Source organism: Miniopterus schreibersii (genome assembly GCF_964146895.1).
Source record: "Miniopterus schreibersii genome assembly, chromosome: 1".
Classification (NCBI taxonomy): Eukaryota; Metazoa; Chordata; class Mammalia; order Chiroptera; family Miniopteridae; genus Miniopterus; species Miniopterus schreibersii.
Window position 1 is genome coordinate 44941209 of NC_138101.1, and position 24823 is coordinate 44966031.

At 44.7% G+C, this 24823-nt stretch overlaps 1 protein-coding gene across 1 annotated transcript in view; it reads left to right on the forward strand.

Annotated features, from left to right (window-relative positions):
* FRAS1 (Fraser extracellular matrix complex subunit 1) overlaps positions 1 to 24823 on the forward strand; it is a 402590-nt gene that overhangs the window by 337705 nt on the left and 40062 nt on the right. The window contains exons 48-58 of the mRNA XM_081139877.1: positions 1614 to 1738; positions 2015 to 2155; positions 3755 to 3982; positions 7005 to 7118; positions 8979 to 9129; positions 10242 to 10401; positions 12569 to 12737; positions 14925 to 15171; positions 16414 to 16758; positions 18316 to 18476; positions 19010 to 19157. Of these exons, the coding sequence (XP_080996003.1) occupies positions 1614 to 1738; positions 2015 to 2155; positions 3755 to 3982; positions 7005 to 7118; positions 8979 to 9129; positions 10242 to 10401; positions 12569 to 12737; positions 14925 to 15171; positions 16414 to 16758; positions 18316 to 18476; positions 19010 to 19157 (1989 nt within the window). The remainder of the gene's footprint in view (positions 1 to 1613; positions 1739 to 2014; positions 2156 to 3754; positions 3983 to 7004; positions 7119 to 8978; positions 9130 to 10241; positions 10402 to 12568; positions 12738 to 14924; positions 15172 to 16413; positions 16759 to 18315; positions 18477 to 19009; positions 19158 to 24823) is intronic.

Below are 24823 nucleotides of genomic sequence, written 5' to 3' on the forward strand. Positions count from 1 at the left end.
GGAAGGATGGGAGAATTAGAGTGTCACTGGAAACTTCGGGGGTGATGGATAGGTCTACTATTCTGATTGCAGTGGTGATTTTATGGATGTGCCAAAGCTTATGAAATTGTACACTTTAAATATGTGCAATTTGGTATATGTCCATTTCCTCTCAAAAATGCTTTAAAAGTCAGTCCCAGCAGTTCCTTCCCAAGAGGAAGGAAAATCCTATCACCTCTCTCAGTCAGTCTTAGACTCTCATAAAGAGAAGAGTGAATTAGGTGACCAGTGGATTGTGAGAATCCAGACAAGCATTTCCCCATGAGCTATGGGGATGGAGTCACAGCGGGGGAAGAGATTTAAATTTCTCAGCGCAGCCAGTCTGAAGTTATTAAATTTTTAAAGAATGGTATGGATTTCTGTCCAGACCACAAGACAAAGCTATAAGACAGAGGGCTACATTTTTTTTACCTGTCAAGAGCTGATGTAGCAAACACAGAAATATAAAATGCCTCATCAAAAAATTAATGCCCCAACATCAGGAGGCTATTGTATCTAGGCGACAAATTTCAGATGATAAAGAGAGATGCAAATGTAAACCATGTGGGTTTATTTTATTTTTTTAATATAGCAACAACACTGGTGTCACAGTCAAAGTAAAATCTCTGGGGTTGTGTTTGTTTTTTTTTTTAATAGAAAAGCTAAACTGGTTTTGCCAGGATTTACAATAACAAATAATAAATCCTAGGCAGCAACAAATGAATTGCAGGACCAAACAGAAGGATTAGGCTAAATGGATTAATACCCCAACACTCATATCAGACAAAGGAAATTGGTGCTGAGGGTCAAAAAGATGTGATTTTGTGTCAGTCTTGGCTGACACCAGAGGAAGAGTCCCAGAGCCCTAAGATGGATGCAAGAATTCTGCGCTAAATGTTGTTTGACATTTAAAAACATAGAGATGTTCACTTGTGGGAGACTTTGGCATTATTCAAAATCACTTTAGATATTTATACTTTTAAAACGACTCTGAAAAAAATTAACATCTTTTCTATAGTGTTGTTAAAGGGTAGTGGTTTTCTAGGTCGTTTTAGAGTTGATACAGAATGATTGCCCAGAGCCCAGAGTCATGCACAGTGAGTCTCCTGTCAGCCCGGCCAGCATGAGAGGCCGGAATCATATGCCTCGGAGGGGACCTTGAAGAATATCCAGTGAAAGGGGAGGCCGGGGAAGCCCACCGGCCGCAGAAAGCCGAGCCTCAGCAGCCAGCGTTCCCATTACACAGTATTAAAAACTAGGGCAGGCTGTCGGGAAGGGCTGCGGGGCTGGGGGGATTTGAAGCTTAAGAGAGAGGAGTCTGGAGAACAAGGCGATGGAGGGCTGGACCTTTCACAGATTTGACCTGCATACAAAAGCCCGAGAGAAAGGAGAGTAGCATTGATTGAGCAGCTGCTGTTGGCCTGGCGCAGCTGAAGCCTAGAAATGACGCGGACAGGGCTCCCACAGAGCACACGCTGCTGCGGGAAAAGCGTGCGAGCAGCTCTAAGGCCAGGTCTGGGGGAGGCCTCTCTCGGCGGGGGGCGGGGAAGCAGGCCTGCGTGTTCACCCCTCCCTGGCCCTGTCCCCTTCGCCAGGTCTCCAGGTGGCCTCCTTCACGCAGGCCGACCTGGCCTCCGGGAGCATCCAGTATGTCCACTCCAGCGCGTCCCGCCGGCGCTCGGATGCCTTCAGCTTCGCGCTGTCCGACGGAGCCAATGAGGTGGGCGAGCCCGGGTCCCCTTCCCCGGGAGTGGGTGAGTCGCAGGGCACCCCCAGGGGGCTGGCGCGCTCAGAGCGCCCCTTCCCTGCGCTGCCAGCCAAGGGCAGGGCCGCGCCTGCCAGTCCCCGGGGCCCTTGCCCAGGAGAACTCCCTGCGGGGCTCCTGGTCCCTGGCTGGTCATGTGAGGAAAGCTCTGAAAGGGACTGCAGAGAGCACCTGCCTTGGGTGCGGCTGGGGACCGGGGTCCCTCCGACCTGCCCCTTCCTGCCCTGCCAGGTGACTGAGACTTTCCACATCACCATCCGGCCTGCGGCTGACGCGCTGCCCGTGGTGCAGAGCCTGGGGATGCGGGTGCAGGAGGGCGTGAGGAAGACCATCACGGAATCCGAGCTCAAGGCAGTGGCTGCGGGCACCGAGGTGAGCGCGCTCCCTGGGCCCCCGCTCCCTGAGAGGCGACCTGGCGCCAGTGGTCACTTTGCCACTGTGCGTCCTGAGGGCTGAGTATGAGGCTAGTGCGCGTGTCCCTGAAGGACTGAAAACCAGAAGAGACCACACAGCCCTCTGGAAAAGAGAAAACAAATGCATCTGCATTCACACTGCTTTTAGACCCTTTCTGAAACCCTGCACACATTCACCTCTCCCCCGATTACATGTAACAATCCCCTTAACATGCTGAATTTTTATCAGGATTTATAGGAAATTAGGTAGGCGATGTTCTACATGATAGTTGTATTATCCCTTATTGGCATGAACAAGGATTTTCGGCACCCGTACATCTTCCCCTTCTTTGTAACCTCCGTCATTCAGACTTTGCTGGATGACAACTAATTATTACAATTTAAGCATCCTCAGAGAACTAGGCTTTGTACAGTGAAACAGCCTGTAGAGACAGAACTCTCATTCTCGTGATGCTTTCAGATAAAAGCGTGTAAGCTTCCGGCATGATTTAGCTCCCATAAGAGTACCACAGCATTTATTATTTAGTTCTGTGTGCACTCTACCCTGTACCAGCGCTCATTCATTCATCTGTTTACTCTTTCAGCAAATACTGATTACCTACAGCACCAGGCTCTGCTCTAGATGCAAAGGACAGAGCTGTGAACAAAACACATAAAGTTCCAGCCTTAGGGAGTTTTCAACCTTTGGTTAGGAAGACAGACAATAAAGAAAGAACATACAATACCATGTCAGATATTGTAAGTGCTATAATAAAACTAAAGCAAGCTAAAGGAGACAGAGATTGTGCTGTTTTAGACAGAATGGTCAGGGAAAGCTTCTCTGAGGAGCAGAGATATGAAGTAGAAGAGCAAGCTATGCAGTCATCTGGGAGCATCACTCCCTGGGCAGCAGAACCAGAAGTGCAAAGTCCCTGTGGTCAAGTGTGCTTAGAACTTTTGAGTTACAGCAAGAGGCCAAGAGGCTGGAACCTCATGAACAAGCAGGAGAGGAGAAGCGTGGGCCCAGAGAGGAGTCCTGGGACCAGGTCACAAAGGGCCTGGCCAGATCAGGCCTTTTCATTTTATTCTAAGTTGGTGGGAAATCATTGGAAAGTCTTGAGTGGAGTTTTCTACCTCTTTATTTTTGCTTCTATGTGTCACCCAAAAGCAGCAATTAGAAAGGGGAAATAAACTTCTATTCTGATGCATATGGGATTCTGTATATAAGAGTTTTGGGAAATGGGGGGGTGGGGGGGTGGAAAGGAAATGAATAATTTTAAAAGGCCTAGCTCCTATCATCTTGAGAGAGGTCAGAGATTCAGGTTTTCCCCTCTGACCCCCAAAGAACAAATTGAAATGTCTTAGTCTTACAACTGAAGACACTAGTATATAAGTTCAAGTACAGCGATCAATGTAATTTCTCTCCTTACCTTTATTTCTGATATCCATAAAGAAAATGCAGTCTTATTTTATGTATGTCTTTAGGGTTGGCTGCACTTGCCCACCTGTTGGCCGTCACTGACACACCTGGTTTCTCTCAAGAAGTCCCCCTCTCCCCTTGCTTTTTGCCCCTCAACAGGCCGAGTCGATCACGTTCACCATCGTGCAGCCCCCGCGCCATGGCAGCATCGAGCGGACCACCGACGGGCGGCATTTCCAGCACACCTCCACCTTCACCATGGAGGACATCTCCCAGAGCCGGCTCAGCTACAGCCACGATGGCAGCGACTCCCTCCGGGACCGGTTCACCTTCACTGTTGCTGATGGGACCAACCCCTTCTTTATTATTGAGGAAGGAGGGGAAGAGGTGAGGCGGAACAGTGGGGAGGCCATGGCAAAGCAGGCCAGAGGCTGTCCAGAGGAAACCGTGGCATGTTAACGCCACGGATGGCCTTGTTGGAGTTTTTGATCTGTCACCAATTGGCCTTAGACAAATTACTCAACTTCTCTAAGCCTCGGCTTTTCTTTCTTTCTTTTTTTAAATCCTTACCCAAGGATATTTTTTCCATTGCTTTTCAGAGAGAGTGGAAGGGAGAGAGAGAGAAACAGCGATGTGAGAGAGATACATCGATTGTTTGCCTATGAGAGAAACATATGGATTGGTTGCCTCCTGCACTTGCCCCAGCCGGGGTGGGGATCGAGCCCCAAGCGAGGTGCATGCCCTTGACTGGAATGGAACCAGAGACCCTTCAGTCTGCAGGCCAATGCTCTAACCACTGAGCCAATCCGGCTAGGGCTAAGCCTCTGCTTTTCATCTGTAAAATGGGTATAATAATCACCAGCTTCAATTAGACTAGGGATCAGAGAGGTAATCCACATAAAGTACTTAGCACTGTTGGCAAATCATGAGCACTCTCCATAGAAGTTGATAGTTATTGTTATTATTCTGCTATTATTTCTCCTTTCCTTCTATCCACCCTTACTCCTTTCATTTTTCTTTCATCTGTTTTTTCAGTAATATACGGTTCTAGATTGTCTTTCTCTTTTATATGTCCCCTCAGTCAGCCAACGTTTCTCAGTCTCATGAAGAATAACAGTGGTTAAGAGTGTGACTTTTGCATCCAAAAAAACATTGATTTACAGCTGTAGGGTATTCCATGGTGTAAATATCCGAGAAGATGCTTGATTTCAGTCTTCTTGAACTTGTAGAGACTTGTTTTGGTCCTAACATGTGGTCTGTCTTTGAGAATGTCCCACGTGCACTTGAGGAGAATGCCTATTCTGCAGCTTTGGAGTGGAATGTTCTGTAAATGTCAATGAAATCCATCTGATCTAGTGTGTCAATTAGGGTCCCTGTTTCCTTGTTGATTTTTTGTCTGGAAGATCTATCCAGTAAAGTCATACTATGCAGCTGTGAAAAAGAAGGATCCCTTACCCTATGAGACAGCATGGTGGGACCTACAGATTATTATGCTACGCAAAATAAGCCAGTCAGAGAAAGACAAGTGTCACATAATCTTACCCACATGTGGAATTTAATGAACAAAATGAACTGGTGAACAAAATAGATCCAGAGACATAGAAGCAGGGAACAGACTGAGGGATCTCAGAGGGAAAGTAGGGGTGGGTGGGTAGGTGTGGAGAGATCAACATAAGAACTTATACGCATATATACATATCCCGTGGACACTGACAACTGTGGCGAAGGCCTGGGGACAGGGATGCAGGATGGACTAGATCAATGGGGGGAAAAGGGGGACATTTGTAATACTTTCATCAATAAAAATAAATTTAAAATATATATACATATATTAGCTATGAAAAAAAAAGACACAAATTTAAATTCCAGCTCTGTCACTTACTGGCTGAGTGACTTTGTAAGTCATTTAACCTTGCTAAGCCTCAGCTTCCCTGTCTGTAAAATGGGGATGATACGTCCCTTCGTGATGCACATAAGGCACTTAGCCCAGTCCCGTGCACAGGAACATCCAATCAGCTGTGGCTGCAGTCATCATCAGCGTCCTCATTCTAGGACCAACAGCTAAAGACTCTTTTGTCTTGAGGTCATGCTGCCATCAAGCTTTACTTCCTTAAGAGAACTGTTACCTTCTAATATCCAGGCGCCTGGAAGAAACATTAAAACAGCCCCTCCACTCCCTTCCCTGCTATTTTCACTCATTCCTTCGTCCCCTAGCCAGGTCTCCTGCAGCCCCACACCCTCCTGGGAATGGCTGCAACTCTGGTCAGAGGTAGGCGCGGACACTCCTGCATCGCAGGCATCTGTTTGTGACTCCGCAGAAGCCATTTAGTGAGCCACAGGGCCACACCTACCATACTGCCAGGGCTAGGAAGGGTCAGGCCCTCTGGCCTGCACAGTGCCTTTCACTCCTTCACGATGAACGGGAATGATTCCTTTGTGGAAGAAAGAGCTGCCTGCGTCCCTGGAGACAGCCAGCCTGTGGGAAGGTCGTTCGCAGCGGGCGGCAGGGTCGCTGGGATAGCTCTCGGGACTTCCCTGCCATTTCGGTGTTTGCACAGCATCACCCCTGGGAAGCTCCTCACTTTTATTTTCTCTCTCCCACATTGTAGCCGCTCCCCAGTTGGTGTGACTTTCAGAAGAGAAAAAAGATTTCAGGATAAATCAGCAAGAGGGCTACCTCTCTGATAAATGCAAAAGGTCACAGCAGGTCTCCAGAGGGACTGTGTTATTTTAAAAATGGAAATTACTTAGGAGGTTGGAGAGCCAGCGTCTGCTGCCCTGCGGGTCCACTGCCGGAGCCCCGGGAACAGTGAGGGGCTGGGTTGCACCCACCGCACGTGTGTTGTGTGGATGTGTGTGGATCTGTCTGTGTGAGAATGAAAGGATAAACCAAAATTTCTTTTCACTATTTCCATAAATATTTTATTCTTAATTTCTTCTGCCTCTTTTCCCCATATGAATAGTTTTCTCTCTCAAAAAAACAAAACGGCCTCTTCCCATGACACCTCTTTTTCCATCCGGCAGCGTTCCACCTGGAGACTTCGACAACATAACATTTTAATGACGGTTTCCCTCTGCCTCTCGGGAAAATTTTAACAAGAGTTATTGAAAGGCAAACGTTTTGTTTATTGTTTCACCTCAGGGTGACACTGACCTGACTAAAGAGTGCAGAGGTGCGTCCTCAACTCCCGCAGCAGGTGAAAGCCCAGCCGGGCCACTTGTCCCTCCCTTTCCCTCTCATGCGCTCCCTTTTTCAGTCAGTGGCCCCCCCGAAAGCCTCATGCCAAGTGGTCCTAAGTGGCGGAAGCTGGCTCAGCTGCCCACTGTGAGGTGTCAGCTGCTCTCAGGGCGTCTGGACCTGACACGGTTCAGTGTCTGTGAATGATGAATTTTTTGGCTTCCCCCCCAGATTGTGACAGCAGCACCTCAGCAGTTCCGAGTGGACATCCTCCCGGTAGATGACAGCACCCCTAGAGTTGTTACCAACCTGGGGCTGCAGTGGCTGGAGCGTGTGGATGGCAAGGTAAGGCCCTCCGTTGGCCACGTCCGCGCGAAGCGGCTCGGGCGGAGCCTTTCCGTGACCCTTCGTGACTGGCGCCCCGGCTCAGGCACGTCTGTTCCTCCCTGAGCCGGCTGATGTTCCCACGGCTGGGGAGCTTCACGAGTTTCACTCGGACGGCGTATAGCTTAACATGTTCTTGTACAGTGACCCCCAAAGTAGAGTGGATCAAACAAAATAGCAGTTATTTTTTCCCTCGCATCTAGGGAGGGCGTCTAGGGCCCGCATGGTGGCTCAGAGGTGCAGATTCCTTCTTTTCACTCTTCTGCCGTCGCTGGCTCGTCGCTGTTGACCGTGGTTACCTAAATTCCTCCAGCTAGTCATCAGTATTCCGGCCCATGGGAAGAAGAAAACAGAACAGTAGAGTGCAAGGGATGTATTTTAAGCAAGTGATCCAGAAATTAAACGCATCTCTTGCACTCATATTATTTTAGCAAGAAATTAGTCATATGGGCCCATCCTGTTGCATGGGATCTGGAAACAGAGTCTCTAGCTGGGCAGCTAGGTGCTCAGCTGAAAGTTTGTTAACTAGAAGAAGGAAAGGATGGATTTTAGAAATATCTGGAATATGCCATTAATGGAAGGGAAGTATTTTTGCATGGGAGTGTCCTCAGAGGAGTACTTTAAACATTTCTCTCTCCCTCTCCTAAAGCCCAATTTGGTCATTTTAAGACATGCCATAATTCTCACCTGATAACATTAAATAGCATCAAACCCCTATCGCCACCCAAACACACGCAGTTCTTCAGTCCAGTTTGGGAGCTGGTTTCTTTCTTTTGTGTGTGGTTTTCCCTGTAAGAGGTGGATTTTCTCATCTCCACAAAGCTGATTAGTTGGTTGTACAGGCACACCTCAGAGATGTTGCGGGTTCGGTTCCTGACTACTGCAATAAAGCGAGTGTCACAGTAAAGAGAGTCATAATCTTTTTTGTTGATGGAGGAGGGTCTTGCGTTCAATTTTTAGAACACACAACATCTGTGAAGCACAATAAAACGCTGAGCCTGTATGTGTAGCTGTTGTGCTAGAGCGTTCCACTAAACTGATGGGAATTTTTTAAATATATCAAACAAAATTAGTACAGATTCCTTTTGCCCTATTTTATTTTCTCATATTCAGAACTATCTCATTCTTTTCTCAACATTCCTCAATTGGTTTTCTACTTTTCGCCCCTACCCTACCTCAGGGACTCTTGTCAAAGTCACCAGCGACCTCTATTTCCCCAAGTCCAAAGACCACTTACGTGTCCTTCCTTTACTAAAGCTAGTAACATTTAATACTATTGGCCACCCCTTTTTTCCTCTCAAACCTTTGCTCTCCTTAAAAATTTGTTGAGTGAGTTAAAATATAGGCAGTATATTTGGGCAAAACTGGGGTATCATATTTATCTTACTCAATTGCAAGCATTGCATTTGACTCCTGGAAGGTACAAATGGCCGTCTTTCCTGTATTTTATCATTCTTTCAAGGTTCCAACCTTCTTGAAAGGCCAAGTTCAAATTCCACCGTCTCAAATCCCTCCTTCCCAGTTCGGATGGAATTCTCTCTCTCACTCGCACAAAGTGTACAGCTCTCTTGTGTGTGTTTCCCGATGCAGCCCTTGCCACAGCTACCCTGCTTAAGCCTTCCCTTCCCAGTAAAGCGTGAACACGGCGAGGGCAGAGGCTGGCTGGTGTCTACCCCCGCAGCCTCCTCGGGACCGACGGAGCTCTCCACGCAGTCATGCCCTCAGTCAGTCATTGCTGAGCTGAATTAAATCTGAGTCATGGGGCCTTGTTCTCGCCTTAGTCCCATGTCAGGAATTAAATGTAATGGGTTTCTATTCCAGGCAACCAACTTGATCACCAAGAAGGAACTGCTGACCATGGACCCGGACACGGGGGACCCGCAGCTCGTCTACGAGATCACCACGGGCCCCAGGCACGGCCGCGTGGAGAACAAGCTGCAGCCCGGCAGAGCTGCTGCGACTTTCACGCAGGGTGGGGCCGCGGGGAACTGGGGAACGGGAGGAATCTGTTCTAACACCGCTCCCTACCTCTCTGATCTTATCACAATCACAGCGAGCTTCTTACCTCTAAGTAACCTATTTGCAAACACATCTTTTAGTGTCTAACTATTCAACTTTGGAATTTTACTTCTCTGATTTTTATTTCCTGTTACTCTGAATTATGCCTGCCCCACCCCCCACCCCCAAATTCATCTTTACCATGCTTCCTCAGCTCCCAAATTGCTTTAGGTTTTGGCCAGGTTTTCTGGAAAGGATCTCTTGACACTGCTTGGTTTCCTTTAAAAAAAAACACACAAAAACGGCCAACAGGCTATATGAGAGATCCATGATCCTGTGTGGTTTGGTTTATTTTTTGTTCTCTAAGGGTTATGGATTTTTTTTTAAGTCTTCAGCAAAGAAATTAAAATCAATGTGAGTAGATTCCTCAATAGAAATGTTTTCCTGCTTTGAAGCACATGAAGCAGACCATTTTGTATTTAAGTTCCTCTGAAGCTTTTTGGAGTCTTCTAGACTTCTGAGGATGGACCTGATTGGGAGCGGCCACTGGGAAACTGCCTGTTACAATTCATGCACTGTATTTCCTTTTTCTCACTGTCTTCAGTCTTGTGTGCTCTCCTGTCCCATTTTACCTGTGCTTTGTGTGGGGGCTGTTTTAATCCAACCTTAGTTTTTATTAGTAGCACATAACATCTAAGGAACATTATTTAGAAAGAAGTAGTGTGGATCTGATCAAATATCCACAGAAGGTGGGGTAGAAGACTCTCTGTCAGCTCTAGAATTTGCCTCTAACATTCCATAGGCATTTATTAAAGTAATTTTTAGCTAAGATCCTGGAAGTCTCATTTTACAACAGCATAGGGTATTTCCTGTACATAAAGACAACCTTTTGTCACACAGAGCTACAGGCTCTTATTTTGACATCTGGCAGAAACATTATTTTTAAGACTATTGTCCCTTTTTGTTCTTGGGAACACAATTTCTGTCTATGACCCATTAGAAGAATAGACTGCGTGTGTCAGCGTGGGCACCTATGAGGCTGTTTTTACAACCCCCGGTTAATTCACTGTGTCTTTTTTCTCACAGAGGATGTGAACTTGGGGTTGATTTGTTATGTGCTACATGAGGAGAAGATCCATGAGATGATGGATAGTTTTCAGTTTCTGGTGAAAGACAGCAAACCCAACGTGGTCAGAGACAATGTCTTCCATATCCAGTGGTCCCTCATCAGCTTTAAACATACCAGGTACAAGTGTCATTGTGTGCTCATTCCTGAGAAATGAGTCAGGCAAGTAGAGGATTCGGGACGAAGCCCCCTGTGGGTCAGCTGTGCTCATCTGATGATGGTGGTGGTGATAACAATAATAAAAATAAAAATTGTACCAAGTATTTCTTAAATACTGTATGTACCAGGCACTGAACTAGGTACTTGACCTACATCACCTTGTTTGATCCTTGTGATTGTGAGATGAGTACTGTTGTTGCCCCTGCAACAGCCAAGCAATCGAGGCAGAAACAGGGTAAGTAACTTGCCCAAAGTCACATAGCTAATGAGCAGTAAAACCAGGATGTGAGCCCAGTGGCCTTAACCATGTGCTTTACTGCCTCTCCTATAAGTATTTTTGCTTTTGTCTTCCAGTTTCGGAAGACAATCCAGTAGAACTGATAGGGGAAAATGCACTTTCAAGGTCTGCAAATCATCAGTGGCCCCAAGAACATCTTTGCCTTCCATCTACATTCTCTGTGTTCTCAAGATCATCTTTTCCCTCTAGCTCCTTTGGTGTTCACAGGATCATACATCTTTAGGGACAAATTCATAGCCTGCACTAAGCTCCTTAAGGTGCCTTCATAGTCTGTTGGGGAGTTGAGAGGCAAACAGAGAGGCACCAACTCATAAAGGTGGGCAAGCACAGTGCTGATTTTATAGGTTAAATTATAACTAGGATTATAATTTTTGGGGGGGAAGAATTCTTTAAATCTACATTTCAGAGCTCCCTATTCTAAGAAATCAATTTCATGATAAGTCATATGAAAATTGGAACTTGGAGAGGAAAAGGGAAAATGTACAAACAAAGTTGATTTCATATGCCCCAGATGTAGGCTAGTCCACTCTTACACACACTGGAGAATTAGTGGAAAATTAGAATAACTTTTATAAGTGTAATGTTTTGCTGTTATTTACCTGTCTTTTTAATCTGCTTTAAAATTAACTGAATAAAACTAATCATGTATTCTGGAACCCCACTAGTGTTTAACAGACTAAAGAGTATAGAGGACCCCCAAAGCTAGCAGGGACTAACCCGCTGAGGCACTATGTCTGCCACCCTCACAGCAACAAGACACAGCTTCGGCAAATGCCCATCTTCAATGATGAAAACAAAGCCCAGCTGAGGCGCCATCCACTAAATACTTATTGTGAATTAATAGCACATGGATAGATTGCCTCTTATTTTACAAAAGCAATACAGATTGCTAGCACCAAACTAAGTTAGCTCTGTGTCTTAGTCCCTTTGGGCTGCTATAACAGAATACCATAGAGTGGGTGGCTTATAAACAACAGGAATTTATTTCCCACAGTTCTGGAGGCTGGGAAGTCCAAGATCAGGGTGCTAGCAGACTCAGTGTCTGCTAACAGCTTGCTTTCTGGTTCATATTCTGTTGTCTTTTCACTATAACGTATTTGACAGAAGGATGAGAGCCCCCTCTGGGGTCTCTTTTATAGGGGCCCTGATCCCATTTATGCGGGCTCTACCCTTATGACCTGATCACCTCCCAAAGGCCTCACTTCCTAATATAATCACATTGGGGTTAGGGTTTCAGTGCATGAATTTGGGGGACACTAACATTCAAGACCATAGCACCCGGTCAACTCCCCCATTGTCATAAAGCCCCATTAATCTAAACACCTTTGCTACCTAGGCCCAGTTCTCATTTGCTCACCTCTGGCACTGCCCTGACTCCTCTCTGCGCCCTGCACACTCCCGGAGATCTGATGTACTCAGCCCCTGCCTGAGCTAAGTCACTGCTTTCCAAGAGCCTTTTCCTAAGAACCCGCTGACCCACCCCCATGCCTCTACCACCCCAGGGAGGAGTGTTTGTCCTTCTCCGTGTCTGCAACATGAAGCTCGCAGCTCCTTTGTGCTGCCTGCCCATCCTTGAGTGTCTTTCCACTCTCTCTGAAAACGAGGCAAGTACCATTCTGCACCCACAGCTTCCTCAGTCACTTGGTGCTGTGACTGTCCCAGGAGGACATGTTTCCTCAACTTACAGCCCAGCTTCTTAAAGCAATCAGACCCCGTCCTCTCTGAAATGCCTGCCACCACAAGCCAGCCGGGAGAGACCAGCATTGACCGTGCAGATTCTTCACAGCCCAGGGGCACAATTTCAGAGACTACCTTTTTGTGTCTTTGTAGCTACAATGTCAGTGAGAAGGCGGGATCTGTCAGCGTCACAGTGCAGAGGACTGGGAACCTGAACCAATACGCCATCGTCCTGTGTCACACGGAGCAAGGCACCGCCAGCTCCAGCTCCAGGGTCAGCTCCCAGCCTGGGCAGCAGGACTACGTGGAGTATGCTGGCCAGGTAGGTGGGGGAGGGGGCCTCTGACTCCTGAGCTGAGTTGCAAGGGCTGTGGCCAGGTCGTGGGATACTGTGGCACCTTCCCACTTCTTTTTATCCCACCTCCCTTTCCGTTGGCATCGTTCCTCGAGTAATTTGCCTGTGTTCTGTTCCCAGCACTTTGTTCTTCACAGCCTGCCTAAACACCACGGGCATTCTAACTCCCAAAGCTTAAGTGGTTGTCTAGCTTCTCAGTGTTTACATTTTGCTTCATGACCAAAAGAATGTCCCCAAGGCATCGAGCTCTACACCCAGCCTTTGGAATGCTAACTTTTTCTCTCCACCTTCTCTACCTGAAGGGAGGGGAGAGAGAGTATGGGGAGACCAGTCAGAAGCTCTTGGAGGGGGTGGGTGAGAGAGGATGGGAGCGTGAGCTGCAGTTGTAAAGTGAAGGTGGAGAGCCGTGGACGGATTCAACAGATGAGTAAGCCATCGACTGCTAGGACTTAGCAGTGGATTAGACAGTGGGGCAGAAGGGACAGTGGGTGCTGATGCCCGTTGCCAGGAGGGGACACAGAGAGGAGCAGGTTTGGTGAGGGGGTGATCTTGACTTTGCTTTGAACATGTTGAGTGTGAGTTGCCTTAGAGGCATCAGTCGGCAGCTGTGTACGTTGGTAGGGAGCACAGAGAGGTGTCCTGGGGGAGAGAGAGAAATGTGTAATCTCTCTGTACAGTGGTGGTGATTAGTGCCAGGGTAGGAGAGAGAGAGAGAGGGGAGAGAATGGAAGCAAAAGAGGAAGGAGGGGACTGCACTTCTTTATGGCAGAATGCCCTGTATTTGTCATCTTTTGTGTATGGCATAATGGCTGGCACTTATTAGGTATTTATTAAATGTTTTTCTCAAAGTAATTTCATTATTCTTGTGGCAACATGAAACAACAGAAGTCATTAAGAGGAGTGGGCTCTCTCTGAGTCCTGTCAGCTGGACTAAGCTAAGGCTTCTTACGTCAAATTTAAACGGGGAATTAGAAAAGAAGAGATAAGCTAAGAAGTCTTTTAACAAAATGATAAAAAGAGACTTGTCCTCCCATTTTACAAAGAAAGATAAAAGGGAGTGTGTTCTAGATGTTAGAGATTTGTGGAGTGCTTCATTTAGTTGGGAGTGATTTGAAATGGGGAGCTTCGTAAAAATTTGATTAGCTGATTAGATAGCAATAGTCATTTTCTGTTGATGAAAATTACGTGTTTTTCAGAGGTTTATGACTATTTGTACACATATTTCACTTGTCTCAGTTCACACAAAGTGCATTCCAGGCCCATTTCCTGCCCTCTCAATTTTGAACAAACCCATAGCCCTGTTTCCATCTGAAGGTTTTATCTCCCTCTTTTATTTTTAGACACAGTAAAACCACAATATAGCCTTGTGAGTTCACAATTATATACATATAAAATAATTTCTCTTTTGTACCAGGCTAAATGTATTCACATTTTAGATTTTATTGGCAAAGGATCTAGTCAAATATAAAGTTAAATGCAGCCTGGCTTAGTCGCAAGGTAACCTTTCCCGAATTCAAACTGCGTTTTCAGCACGCTGAGATTTTGTGTCGGTCTTGATTGGACAATAATATGATGATGGTAACAGGATAACATCTTGCATTTGTTCAGTGCTTTAACATAACTTAGCGCTTTCATTATACATGGTCTCCCTTAGTCCTCCGAATAAGTATGTGAAATAGTATTATTATTATTATTTGGCTGGTGAGGAACCAGCTGATGTTTGTCAAGTTTCAAAGCCAGACCCAGCTTGGAACTGACAAAACTAAGACTTCAGCCTAGAACTTCAAACTCCAAGTTCAAAGATCTTTCCAGTTAAACTCACCACGAATAGAAGGGGGAATAAGTAATCAAATGACTCTTGCTATCCCAAGAGAGTTAATAAAACAGGATATGAATAGTTACCTACGTTTTACTACAGTCACCAGATGGCAGGGGATGTCTTCGCCCTCCATGTCCCTATACAGTGAATCATTCCAGTTGCAGATGAAGAGTGGGAAGAGGTAGCCAAGTGTTCCCGGCGATACAGCAGAAGTTGGGGCTAGAAGAACCCGCTGCTTCATTCAGTGCTCACTGGACATGGGCCCTCTTTTCCCATAATGTTCTGGGGAAGCAGAGCAGGCACAGCTTAACCCCTCGTTGTTTCCTTTGCGACAGGTACAGTTTGATGAGCGTGAGGACACCAAATCCTGCACCATTGTCATCAACGATGATGATGTGTTCGAGAACGTGGAGAGTTTCTCCGTGGAGCTCAGCATGCCAGCATATGCCCTCCTAGGGGACTTCACCCAGGCGAAGGTCATTATCAATGACACTGAGGACGAACCCACATTAGAGTTTGATAAGAAGACCTACCGGGTCAACGAGAGTGCTGGTTTCCTATTTGCACCCATTGAAAGAAAAGGTCTGTTGGCGCCAAAGGTGACAAGGAGCTATGTAATAGCTAACGTTTACTGAGTCCTTCTTATGTGCCAAGTGCTCATGTGCCATATTAACTCATGTGTATCAGTACTTTTCATATATTAACTCATTTAAATCCCCAGCACAACCCTGATAAAGATCCCACCAAGTGAGTACTATCAGAAGGCTTCTCTTGTTAGTTCAGGTTGTTAACACACCGTTTATTCTTTGAAGGGACTAGAAGACTTTATATGTGGCCTTGCAAATATTCATATACTCGGGATTCTTAATCAATCACCCAATCCATACAATATTTAGTAGCCTTGGTCAAGGAGGAAAGTTACAGTTTGTAAGAACTGGGTTCACATCTTAGTTCTTGAAAGACAGAAAATGTGTTTAACGATTTCCTGACCTGAATGTCATGTGTAGAACTCAGATGAGAAATAAACTGTGTAAGAACTAAAGCTCAGTTCTTAAGGGGCTGAAAATCAAACCAAAGATCGTATGGATTTATGATTGTGCAATATTGAGACTTTAAAACACAGGGGAATTAAATCTTCATTCAAAGCCACACAAGGACTGTAAGTGATGATGTCAGGTTTTTTATTGAATCTGCTGGCTGTTAGTGTAACGAACACTGTGGGTAATGCAGACCCTCGGAGTGGCCACTTGGAAAGCAAGCAAGCCCCACTGATGGCTCTGGGCCAGCAAGCGGGGCCCAGAACAGGCTGTCAGGCAGGGCAGTGGCAGCACTAATAAGTAAGGTCATTTGTACAGAGAGGCGGGTTTTATTTTGTTTTGTCTTTCTTTTTTTAAATAAGCTTGTTTTTCCCTGGAACTTAAAGTGCTGAATTTTATTTGGAAAAGTAGTGAACTGTGCTCATAGCACTACCTTCAGGACACAATTACTTTGCTCCTTAAAGTACCAAATATGTCTCTTATCATTCCACCCTCTGTGGTCTTAGATGGTGGCCAGTGAGTCTTGTGAATTAACAGAGCACAAAATTTGCAGAATAGGAAATCCATTTTAAGTTGTTTGGTGAAGTATCTGGGGGATATTAAATCCTCAAGTTGTTTATTTCATAAGCTGAAAAGAGACTGCAGTGTGGGAGGTTTCACGTCGGAGTTTGAACACAAATAGTGCTGCACTATGTCGGAGGGAACCAAGCTCACTAACTTACCAGAGATTTTAGAATTTGAGAATCCTCATTCCAGTGCTTCGTTTTCTTGCTGTTCTGTCTTTCAGGGGATTCGAGCAGCGTTGTTTCTGTGATTTGCTACACCATCCCCAAGTCAGCTATGGGAAGTAGCCTCTATGCTCTAGAATCAGGCTCCGATTTTAAATCTAGAGGGATGTCTGCTGACAGCCGTGTGATATTCGGGCCTGGTGTCACCATGTCAACCTGTGACGTCATGCTCATCGATGACAGTGAGTATGAAGAGGAAGAAGAGTTTGAGATTGCCCTGGTGGATGCTTCTGCCAACGCCTGCATCGGAAGGGTGTCATTGGCCAAGGTGCTCATCAGTGGTCCCAATGATGCCTCCACTGTGTCCCTAGGCAACACGGCTTTCACCGTCAGCGAGGACGCAGGTAATGGAAAGCGCCCCTGGGGCCCCATCACCCTGTCTTGATCCCTTTGAATGATTTCCTTCAGGTTTGAGAATGTTCTTGAGACATTGAGAATGCCGTTCCTCAGTGACTCCACTGTTGGTCCGAGAAATCATACAATGCAAGGCTTTACAGCCACGCCTGGGAGTTCATGAAGAGCAGGGAGTTTTCGTCACCTTTCTTGCTGTGGTTACTGATGGCAGGGAGGGATCCAGCTTACAGCTTCACTGGCTCACCTCTGAGGTCCAGAGGGAAGGCCTGGTGCTAAGCATTTGGCTTGCAAAGGAGGGGAATGTGATCTATTGAGAAAGGAGGCAAGTGATTTAGTATACTTCTAGCTGCTAAAACAAACACATTCTAAAATGTCGGTGTCTTCCCAAATGGAACTTCCTCATTCATATACCAGCCCAAAGCAGTCAGTGGGCAGGCTCTTCTACCCAGGCTCCTTCCCTCTCCTGGCGGCACAAGGGTCCCCCACATGCTGCTCACAGACTTATTGCCAGAAGGGGCAGCAGCCATGAGGAGTACCTACTGATCAGAGCCACTGGACCAAAGCCTTTCACCTCTTGGAAGGTGATATTCCGAGGGACAGTGGGAAGTGATTTTTTTTTTTTAGTACTGATGGAATGGCAGGTACTGTGCAATGTGCATTTCATGCATTCTCACTTAATCTTCTATAGAGAAGATAACATTAGAGAGGAGAGCAAATGGAGACTCAGAGAGGTTAAATAAATCATCAAAGATCAAGCAGTTAATATGCCTGAGCTGGGATTAGAACCCAGACCTTTGTACTATGCCGCTTCCTTTCCCACACAGCACTGCACAGCCATGACTGCCTGTCATTCCACAACACACTGACTAGAAGAATGTGAATGATGAGTGTTCTTGTAGCTTTGCTCTGACTTCCATTGTGAAAACAGCTACAAATCTACATGTATATCATTAGGACCCTTCGAAGTGTGATCTCACAGTGGACCAGAAGATGAGTTTCATTCCTAAGATAAGCAATAAGCACATATGGTTTAAGTAATGATGTGTGCACCACTCAGATAAAATGGGGAAATCAAACCAGTTAGGAACATTTAATTAGGAACATTCAGCTTCAGGCCCCATAGAGTCCCATAGCTGGTTCTTCCTTAATTGACTATTTTCTAGCTCATCCCTGAGGTGCTAGTCTGAGCTTCTCCTGAAATAGGCTCAAGATGTTTTTCACTGGATCTTCCCTCCCCTTAAATTCATTGTTCTTCTGTGAACAGTCTCCTTTGTGAAGCCACAAGTCCACTTGCCCCTAAGGGCTATCTCTCCAGCACTGCCTGCATGAGATCCCCCTCCAGGTCTGCTCTTTGTCTCAGAGTCAGTAAAAGAAGGGTGACGATACTCTCAGTCTTCCTCAGAGGGAGCACAGAGCATCTCAGAGTGGAGCAGGCAGGCCAGCAGGATCACACTACTGCTGCTGTCAAGGTGGAGCAGAGTTCTGAAAGCCCCGCTGATTTTCTGGCTCAAGGTTGACCTTGGACTTCTCTATGAATCTTGCTTCAGGCACCGTGAAGATCCCAGTCATCCGCCATGGCACCGACCTTTCAACCTTCACATCAGTCTGGTGTGCTACCCGCCCCTCAGACCCAGCTTCCGCCACTCCTGGAGTTGACTACGTTCCCAGCTCTAGGAAGGTGGAATTCGGGCCGGGTGTCACCGAGCAGGTGAGCACACACTGGTGAAAGGCTGCATGAGTCTGTTAATGTTGCATCTAGTCTGCTCTGCAAACTCTCTGAAGGACACTACTCTCCCCTTGCAATGTTACTCTTCCCTTTCTTCAAAAACACAAACATAAAAACAAGAGAACAAACTTACAGGGATCGTCTACAAACTCTCCCACTGACATTTTCCGCATCTGATATCCAGCACACGGATTTAGGATAGAAACCACACTTGTTTGATCTAAATATCTAGAAACAAAACACCTAAGGGTATGTAATTAAAAGAGTATAATTTTATGGATAAAAACAAAACAAAACTTTACTTAAGACCACCAAGGAAAGGCAAGTTGTTGCCTGTGTCCTAATCTCCCAAAACAGATGGGTGTTATGTGTTCCGCATTCTGTAAGGTTTGCTTGAGATATAATTGATATATAACATTATACTAGTTTCAGGTGTACAACATGATTCAATATTTGCTTCCATTGCAAAACAATCACCACAGTAAATCTCGTTAACATCCTGATTTTTCTCCTAGTATTGCACCTTGACGATCTTGGATGACACTCAGTATCCAGCAATTGAAGGGCTGGAGACATTTGTGGTTTTCCTCAGCTCAGCACAAGGGGCCGAACTGACCAAGCCCTTCCAGGCTGTTATTGCAATTAATGACACATTCCAGGACGGTAAGAGATTGGGGCTGCCAGCTGGTGGCTCACACTATAGATCTCTTTTTTCCTTAACTTCCATGTGTATAACATTGGAACTCATTCACATTTCATTCAAGAAATGTGGATGAGTATGTGTGAGTGTGAGTGCATATGTGTGTATGTGTGTATATGTCTGCGTGTGTACAAGCACGTGCATGCACACACTTTTACATGAAAATGTAGGAAAGAAATAATTGTTCATGTTTCTGGTACTCTATTAGATACACAATAAATATATAAGCCTTGGTTGCACCATGTCCTCAAGAAGTTCAGCGTCTAGTTGGGAGATCAGATGACCCTTAAACTAAAAAATTCAAATACATTATGATAAATCACCTAACAGTGCTATAAATCCAGTATTCTTGGAGCAGATGGGACTGAACGGTAGCTTTGCGTGGAAGAATCATAGAAGATTTCACAAAGGAGTTGATATTTAAGCTGAGTCTTCAGGTGTGATAGTAGTTTACCTAATGGATAATAAAATAAAGCTTTGTCAAATGAAGAGATACAGTAGTAAGGTATAAAATGTTGAAAGACGCATATTTGGAAAACTGTGAGGTGCTTACTTTTGCTTTGTGCCCGGCAGGAGGTGAATAAAAGGAAATGAAATGGAAAGACAGGTTGGAGTCAAGTACTAAGAGGTCTTATGTTCTAGCTTAAGGAATTCATAAGCAGAGGGGAGCAACAGATGCTTATAAGCAGAGGAGTGGTGTGGTTTTTGTCTGAGGAAACTCATACTGGCCGTCCCGCAGAGGATGTGCAGGAATGAAGGGACAAGTATATGAACCAAACGTCAGTCGCCACTGAAGACCTAAGAAACATGAGGATGAACAGGAAAGGACAGTTGCTTCTTAGGAAGAATTGATGAAATTTAGAATTGTCAGACTCTAGAGTTGGGTGGAGAAGATTAGGCAAGCCTTCCACCTCACGCAGAAGGACCCTAATCAGCATCCCTGGTGACTGACAATAGACCCTGTGCTTAAACTCTTACAGTGAATGAAAAGGCACTAAGAAAGGAACAGGCAACCCAGCAGAGCGATCTTTAATATTTTTATTTATTTTAAATAATTGATTCATTTATTTAGTAAAAAATCAAATGACAAAAAAGGTATACTGTGAAAATTAAGTCTTCCTTCTACTCCCCCCCAATCCTCCAGTTCCACTCCCTAGAGAAAACCATTTTAACCACTTTTTTTTGTTGTGTGTAGCCTTTAAGAGAGAAAAGAAATATATGCATATGTCGAAAATGATATCTTATTTTAGAGCTAGGTTTATTGAGGTCTAATTTACAAAAATTACAATTCATCCTTTCTGGTGTACAGTTCTATGGTTTTTGACAAATGGACAGTATTGTTCACACCACCCCAATCAAGATGTTGAAGAGTTCCAACCCCCTACAAAGTTCTCTCGTGCCCCTTTGTAGTCAACCTCTCCCATCCCAAGTCCTGGGAACTGTGGATCTGTTTTCTATCCATAAAGTTATGCCATTTCCAGAATGTCATATAAATGTAATCCTGTAACAGGAACACCTTGAGTCTGGCTGCTTTCCATTAAAATACTGTCTTTGAGAGCCATCCATGTTGTTGCACATGAGTGGTTCACTCCTTTTATTGCTGAGTAGTTTCACATTGCATGGATGTACCACCGTTTGTTTATCCATTCACCTGTTGAATGACATTTGGGCTGCTTCCAGGTTTTACCAATTATGATCTGAGTGGCTATAATATTTGCAGATGGGTTTTGTGTGAATGTAGGTTTTCATTTCTCTGGGGTAAGTACTTAGGAGTGGAGTTGTTAGATCTTATCAGTGTTTAACGTTCTAAGAAACCTCCAGCTTGTTTTCCAAAGTGATTGTAACTGTTCTGCGTTACCACCAGCAGTGTGTGAGAATTCCAGTTGCTCCACATCCACACCAACATTTGATGCTGTCCATTTTTTGTGAGTTGTTTTAGTTATTCCAGTAGGTGTGTAGTGAATGACTGATGATACAGATATTTTCAGGGACTTACTTGATATCCATATATCTTCTTTGACAAAGCATTGTTGAAAACTCCCATTTTTAATTGGATTGTTCCTCCCCTCTATTATTGTATTGTTGTAGACTCTGGACAAAGATTTGTGTTTTACAAATATTTTATTCAAATCCATTGCTTCTTTTTTTTCTCTTTTAACAACGTCTTTCAAAGAGCAAGCGTTTTTCATTTTGAAGTAGTCCCATTTATTCACATTTCTATTACAGGTCATGCTTTTGGTGGTGTATTTAAGAAATCTTTGCCTAAACCAAAGTTCCAGATATGTTTCTCCTACGTTTTCTTCTGGAAGTTTTATCGTTTTCAGTTTTGCATTTAGGTTTGTGATTCACAAAATGGTAACTTTTAACCATGAACAAGATAACAGTTACTCCAGATTCCATGTTACTTCAGAGTTTACAAAGTGATCTGTTAAACATGATCCCATTTGCTCATAACCCGTAATTTCACTTTGTTTCTGTTTTGTAGATAAAGAGTCTAAGAATTAGGGAAGAAACAGTCACCAAGTCTAGTATGTGGAGGAACCAGTGTACATTCTAGGACTTTGGGCTCCAAATCCATAGTCTTTAAACCACACTAAATCGTCCTATTTGTGGTCCAGTAGTAGAATCTGTGGGATTTTTTTTTTCCTTAGTAAAGTTAAAAAAGAATAAAAAAGGAAGTTCAGTTATTTTCTTTATTTTTGAAAAGGCTTCATATTCTTTTGCATGAAAAGATATCTAATTTCCCTCTGATGACGTGGAAAGTGAATGCATAGTCAGAAGTCCTAAAATTTAATCCCAGCCCCACCACTTCCTTGCTCTTTCAGCTTTAAGGTTATTGAGCCTCATTTTGTTCACCTATAAAAAATATAAAGACCTAACCTTACAAAATTGTTGTAAGGAATAAACTAGATAAAATATGTGAAATTACCTACCATAGTATCTGGCACATAGTAAATTTCATTACATGTTAACTCCTTTTCTTCCTGACACATTTGTAATTTATTACACTTGCCAGTGGGACTCCAGTAACATAAACTTCGTTGTACTCTGATCAACACAGAAGATTGTTTTTGTATTTTATTGACAGGCATTAGGATTGCAAACTTAGAAAATAAATATGTTAAATAAAATATCACTTTTCAGGAAGACTACAATAATATATATTCAGTCCAGAATTTATCCCGAAGGAAGAAGTCCCCAAACCTATTTCAGTGACCCCATTGTAGTGTTCGGCAATTATTTCTGTGGGTCATCCTTCCTAGTGAGCACCAATCCTGTTGAGTCACTTCAATGTGCACATTCTAGGGCAGAAGGATCTCACTGGCTCTTCACATTGTGAAACTAAGGTTGAATAATTTAACATCACGCAGAGAGGAGGTGATGGAGCCAGAGTTAAAACCCGGGTCCATTCTATCCAAGCCTAATCTTCTGGTTTTATACCCTACCCCATGCTCACTTCCCATAGTACAGTTTTAGCTGGCCACTGCCCTCTGTATAACAGTGCGTAATGTCCCTCAAGATCCTTGTAAAGTCAACTTTTAGCCTTCAGAAGCGATCTTGGCTCCTTTCATCTTTTTTCCACCAGGCTGATTTTTCAGTCCCTTAAACCACCCTTTAAGTAGCTCATCGCAGAACATGTTTCCGTTTTTGTCTTCTCCTTCTGCTCTGGTACCTGGAATCAGGCTTTGGTGTGGGCCTGAGGAATGCTGAGCAAGGCCAGAAAGGCCTTGTGGCCGCGACCGCACCACACTCCTGGGTAGGCAGCTGTCCTACCTGCTCATTGACTCAAAAGAACCGGAGACAGGATTTCTCCTAAGTCTCGGCCTTAACCACTGCCCATAAAGAGGCCATCCCATCCCCGGGGTGGTATTTCACTCCTTTTGTCAGTTACTAAGAAGATCGGCATGTAGCAGCGCGTGGCAAGTTCTCCATGCCCAAGACTGGCACTCAGCACTTGTGTGGGTTACAGAGCAGTAGAGAGCAGAGTCCCACAGTTCACCCTGGAACACAAGACTTACACAGATAAGGTAACTGTAAACTGGGTCATGCATGATGACCATTTTCAGACAGGTGTTGACAATAGTATCCCGTGTGAGCCCGTGAGCCTTCAGAGAGTGGTTTCCAGTTCATATTCATGCCCCACGCTGGTAGAACTGAACCCAGGGCCAGTGCTCCTACTTCCTGCAGTGATCATAGTGCCTTTAGGGCTGTCAAGAGAATGACGGGAAATGACCTGAATGGAAGCCCGACCTGGGCTCGACCCTTTCTTTGTGTGCCATGGACCCCCATGCGTAAATTTACTCCTGAACACTCTCCTGTTGTCTTTTCATTGTCTCTTGCCTCAGTCTCCACTGGCCTGGGGGCTCCTTAAAAGCAGGGACTGTTCCCAGCAGGCAATCATGAGACACATTCACCCACTTTTTTTCTTTCTTTTTCTTTCTTTCTTTCTTTCTTTCTTTCTTTCTTTCTTTCTTTCTTTCTTTCTTTCTTTCTTTCCTTCTTTCTTTCTTTCTTTCTTTCCCTCTCTCTCTCTCTCTCTCTCTCTCTCTCTTTCTCTCTTTCATGTTTCTTCCTTTCTTTTTTTCATTTATTTTTTGCAGATAGGAGTGAGGGTTAGCTTGTTAAAGATTTAAAAAGTATCTTTACAACACAAAACCCAAACATTGTCACTCTACTCATTTTTTAAATTTCTATTGAATTTATTAGGGTGACATTGGTTAATAAAATTACATAGGTGTCAGGTGTACAGTCTATAACACATCATCTGCATATTGTATTGTGTGTTCCCCACCCCAAGTCAAGTCTCCTTTTACCCCCTTAACCCTCTTCTGCCTCCCCGGCCCCCATTTCTCTCTGGTAATCACCACACCATTATCTGTGTCTATGAGTTGTTTTTTCTTTTTTGCTTAATCCCTTTATCTTTTTTACCCAGCCCTCCCCCAACGCTCTCCCCTCTAACAGCTGTCAGTCTGTTTTCTGTGTCTGTATGTCTGTTTCTACTTTGTTTGATAGTTTATTTTGTTCATTGGATTCCACATACAGTGTAAGTGAAATCATATGATACTTGTCTTTCTCTGACTGGCTTATTTCACTGAGCATAATACTTTCCAGGTCCCTCCATGCTGTCACAAAAGTTAAGATTTCCTTCCTTTGTACGGCTGAGTAGAGTTCCATTGTGTGAATGTCCCCCAGCTTTTTAATTCACTTATCTACTGATGGGTACCTGGGCTGTTTACAAACCTGGGCTATTGTAAATAATGCTGCAATGAACATAGGGGTGCGTGTAGTCTTTTGAACCAGTGTCTTGGGTTTCTTCAGATATATTCCCATAAATGGAATTGCTGGGTCATAAGGCAGTTCCACTTTTTTTTTTTTTTAAATATATCTTTATTGATTTCAGAGAGAGGAAAGGAGAGGGAGAGAGAGAGACAGAAACATCAATGCTGAGAGAGTCATTGATCGAGCCCACAACCCGGGCATGTGCCCTGACCGGGAATCGAACCCCGATCGCCTGGATCCTAGGTTGACGCGCACCCGCTGAGCCACACCCGGCTGGGCGGCAGTTCTACTTTTAATCTTTTGAGGAACCTCCACACTGTTTTCCACAGTGGCTGCGCCAGTCTGCATT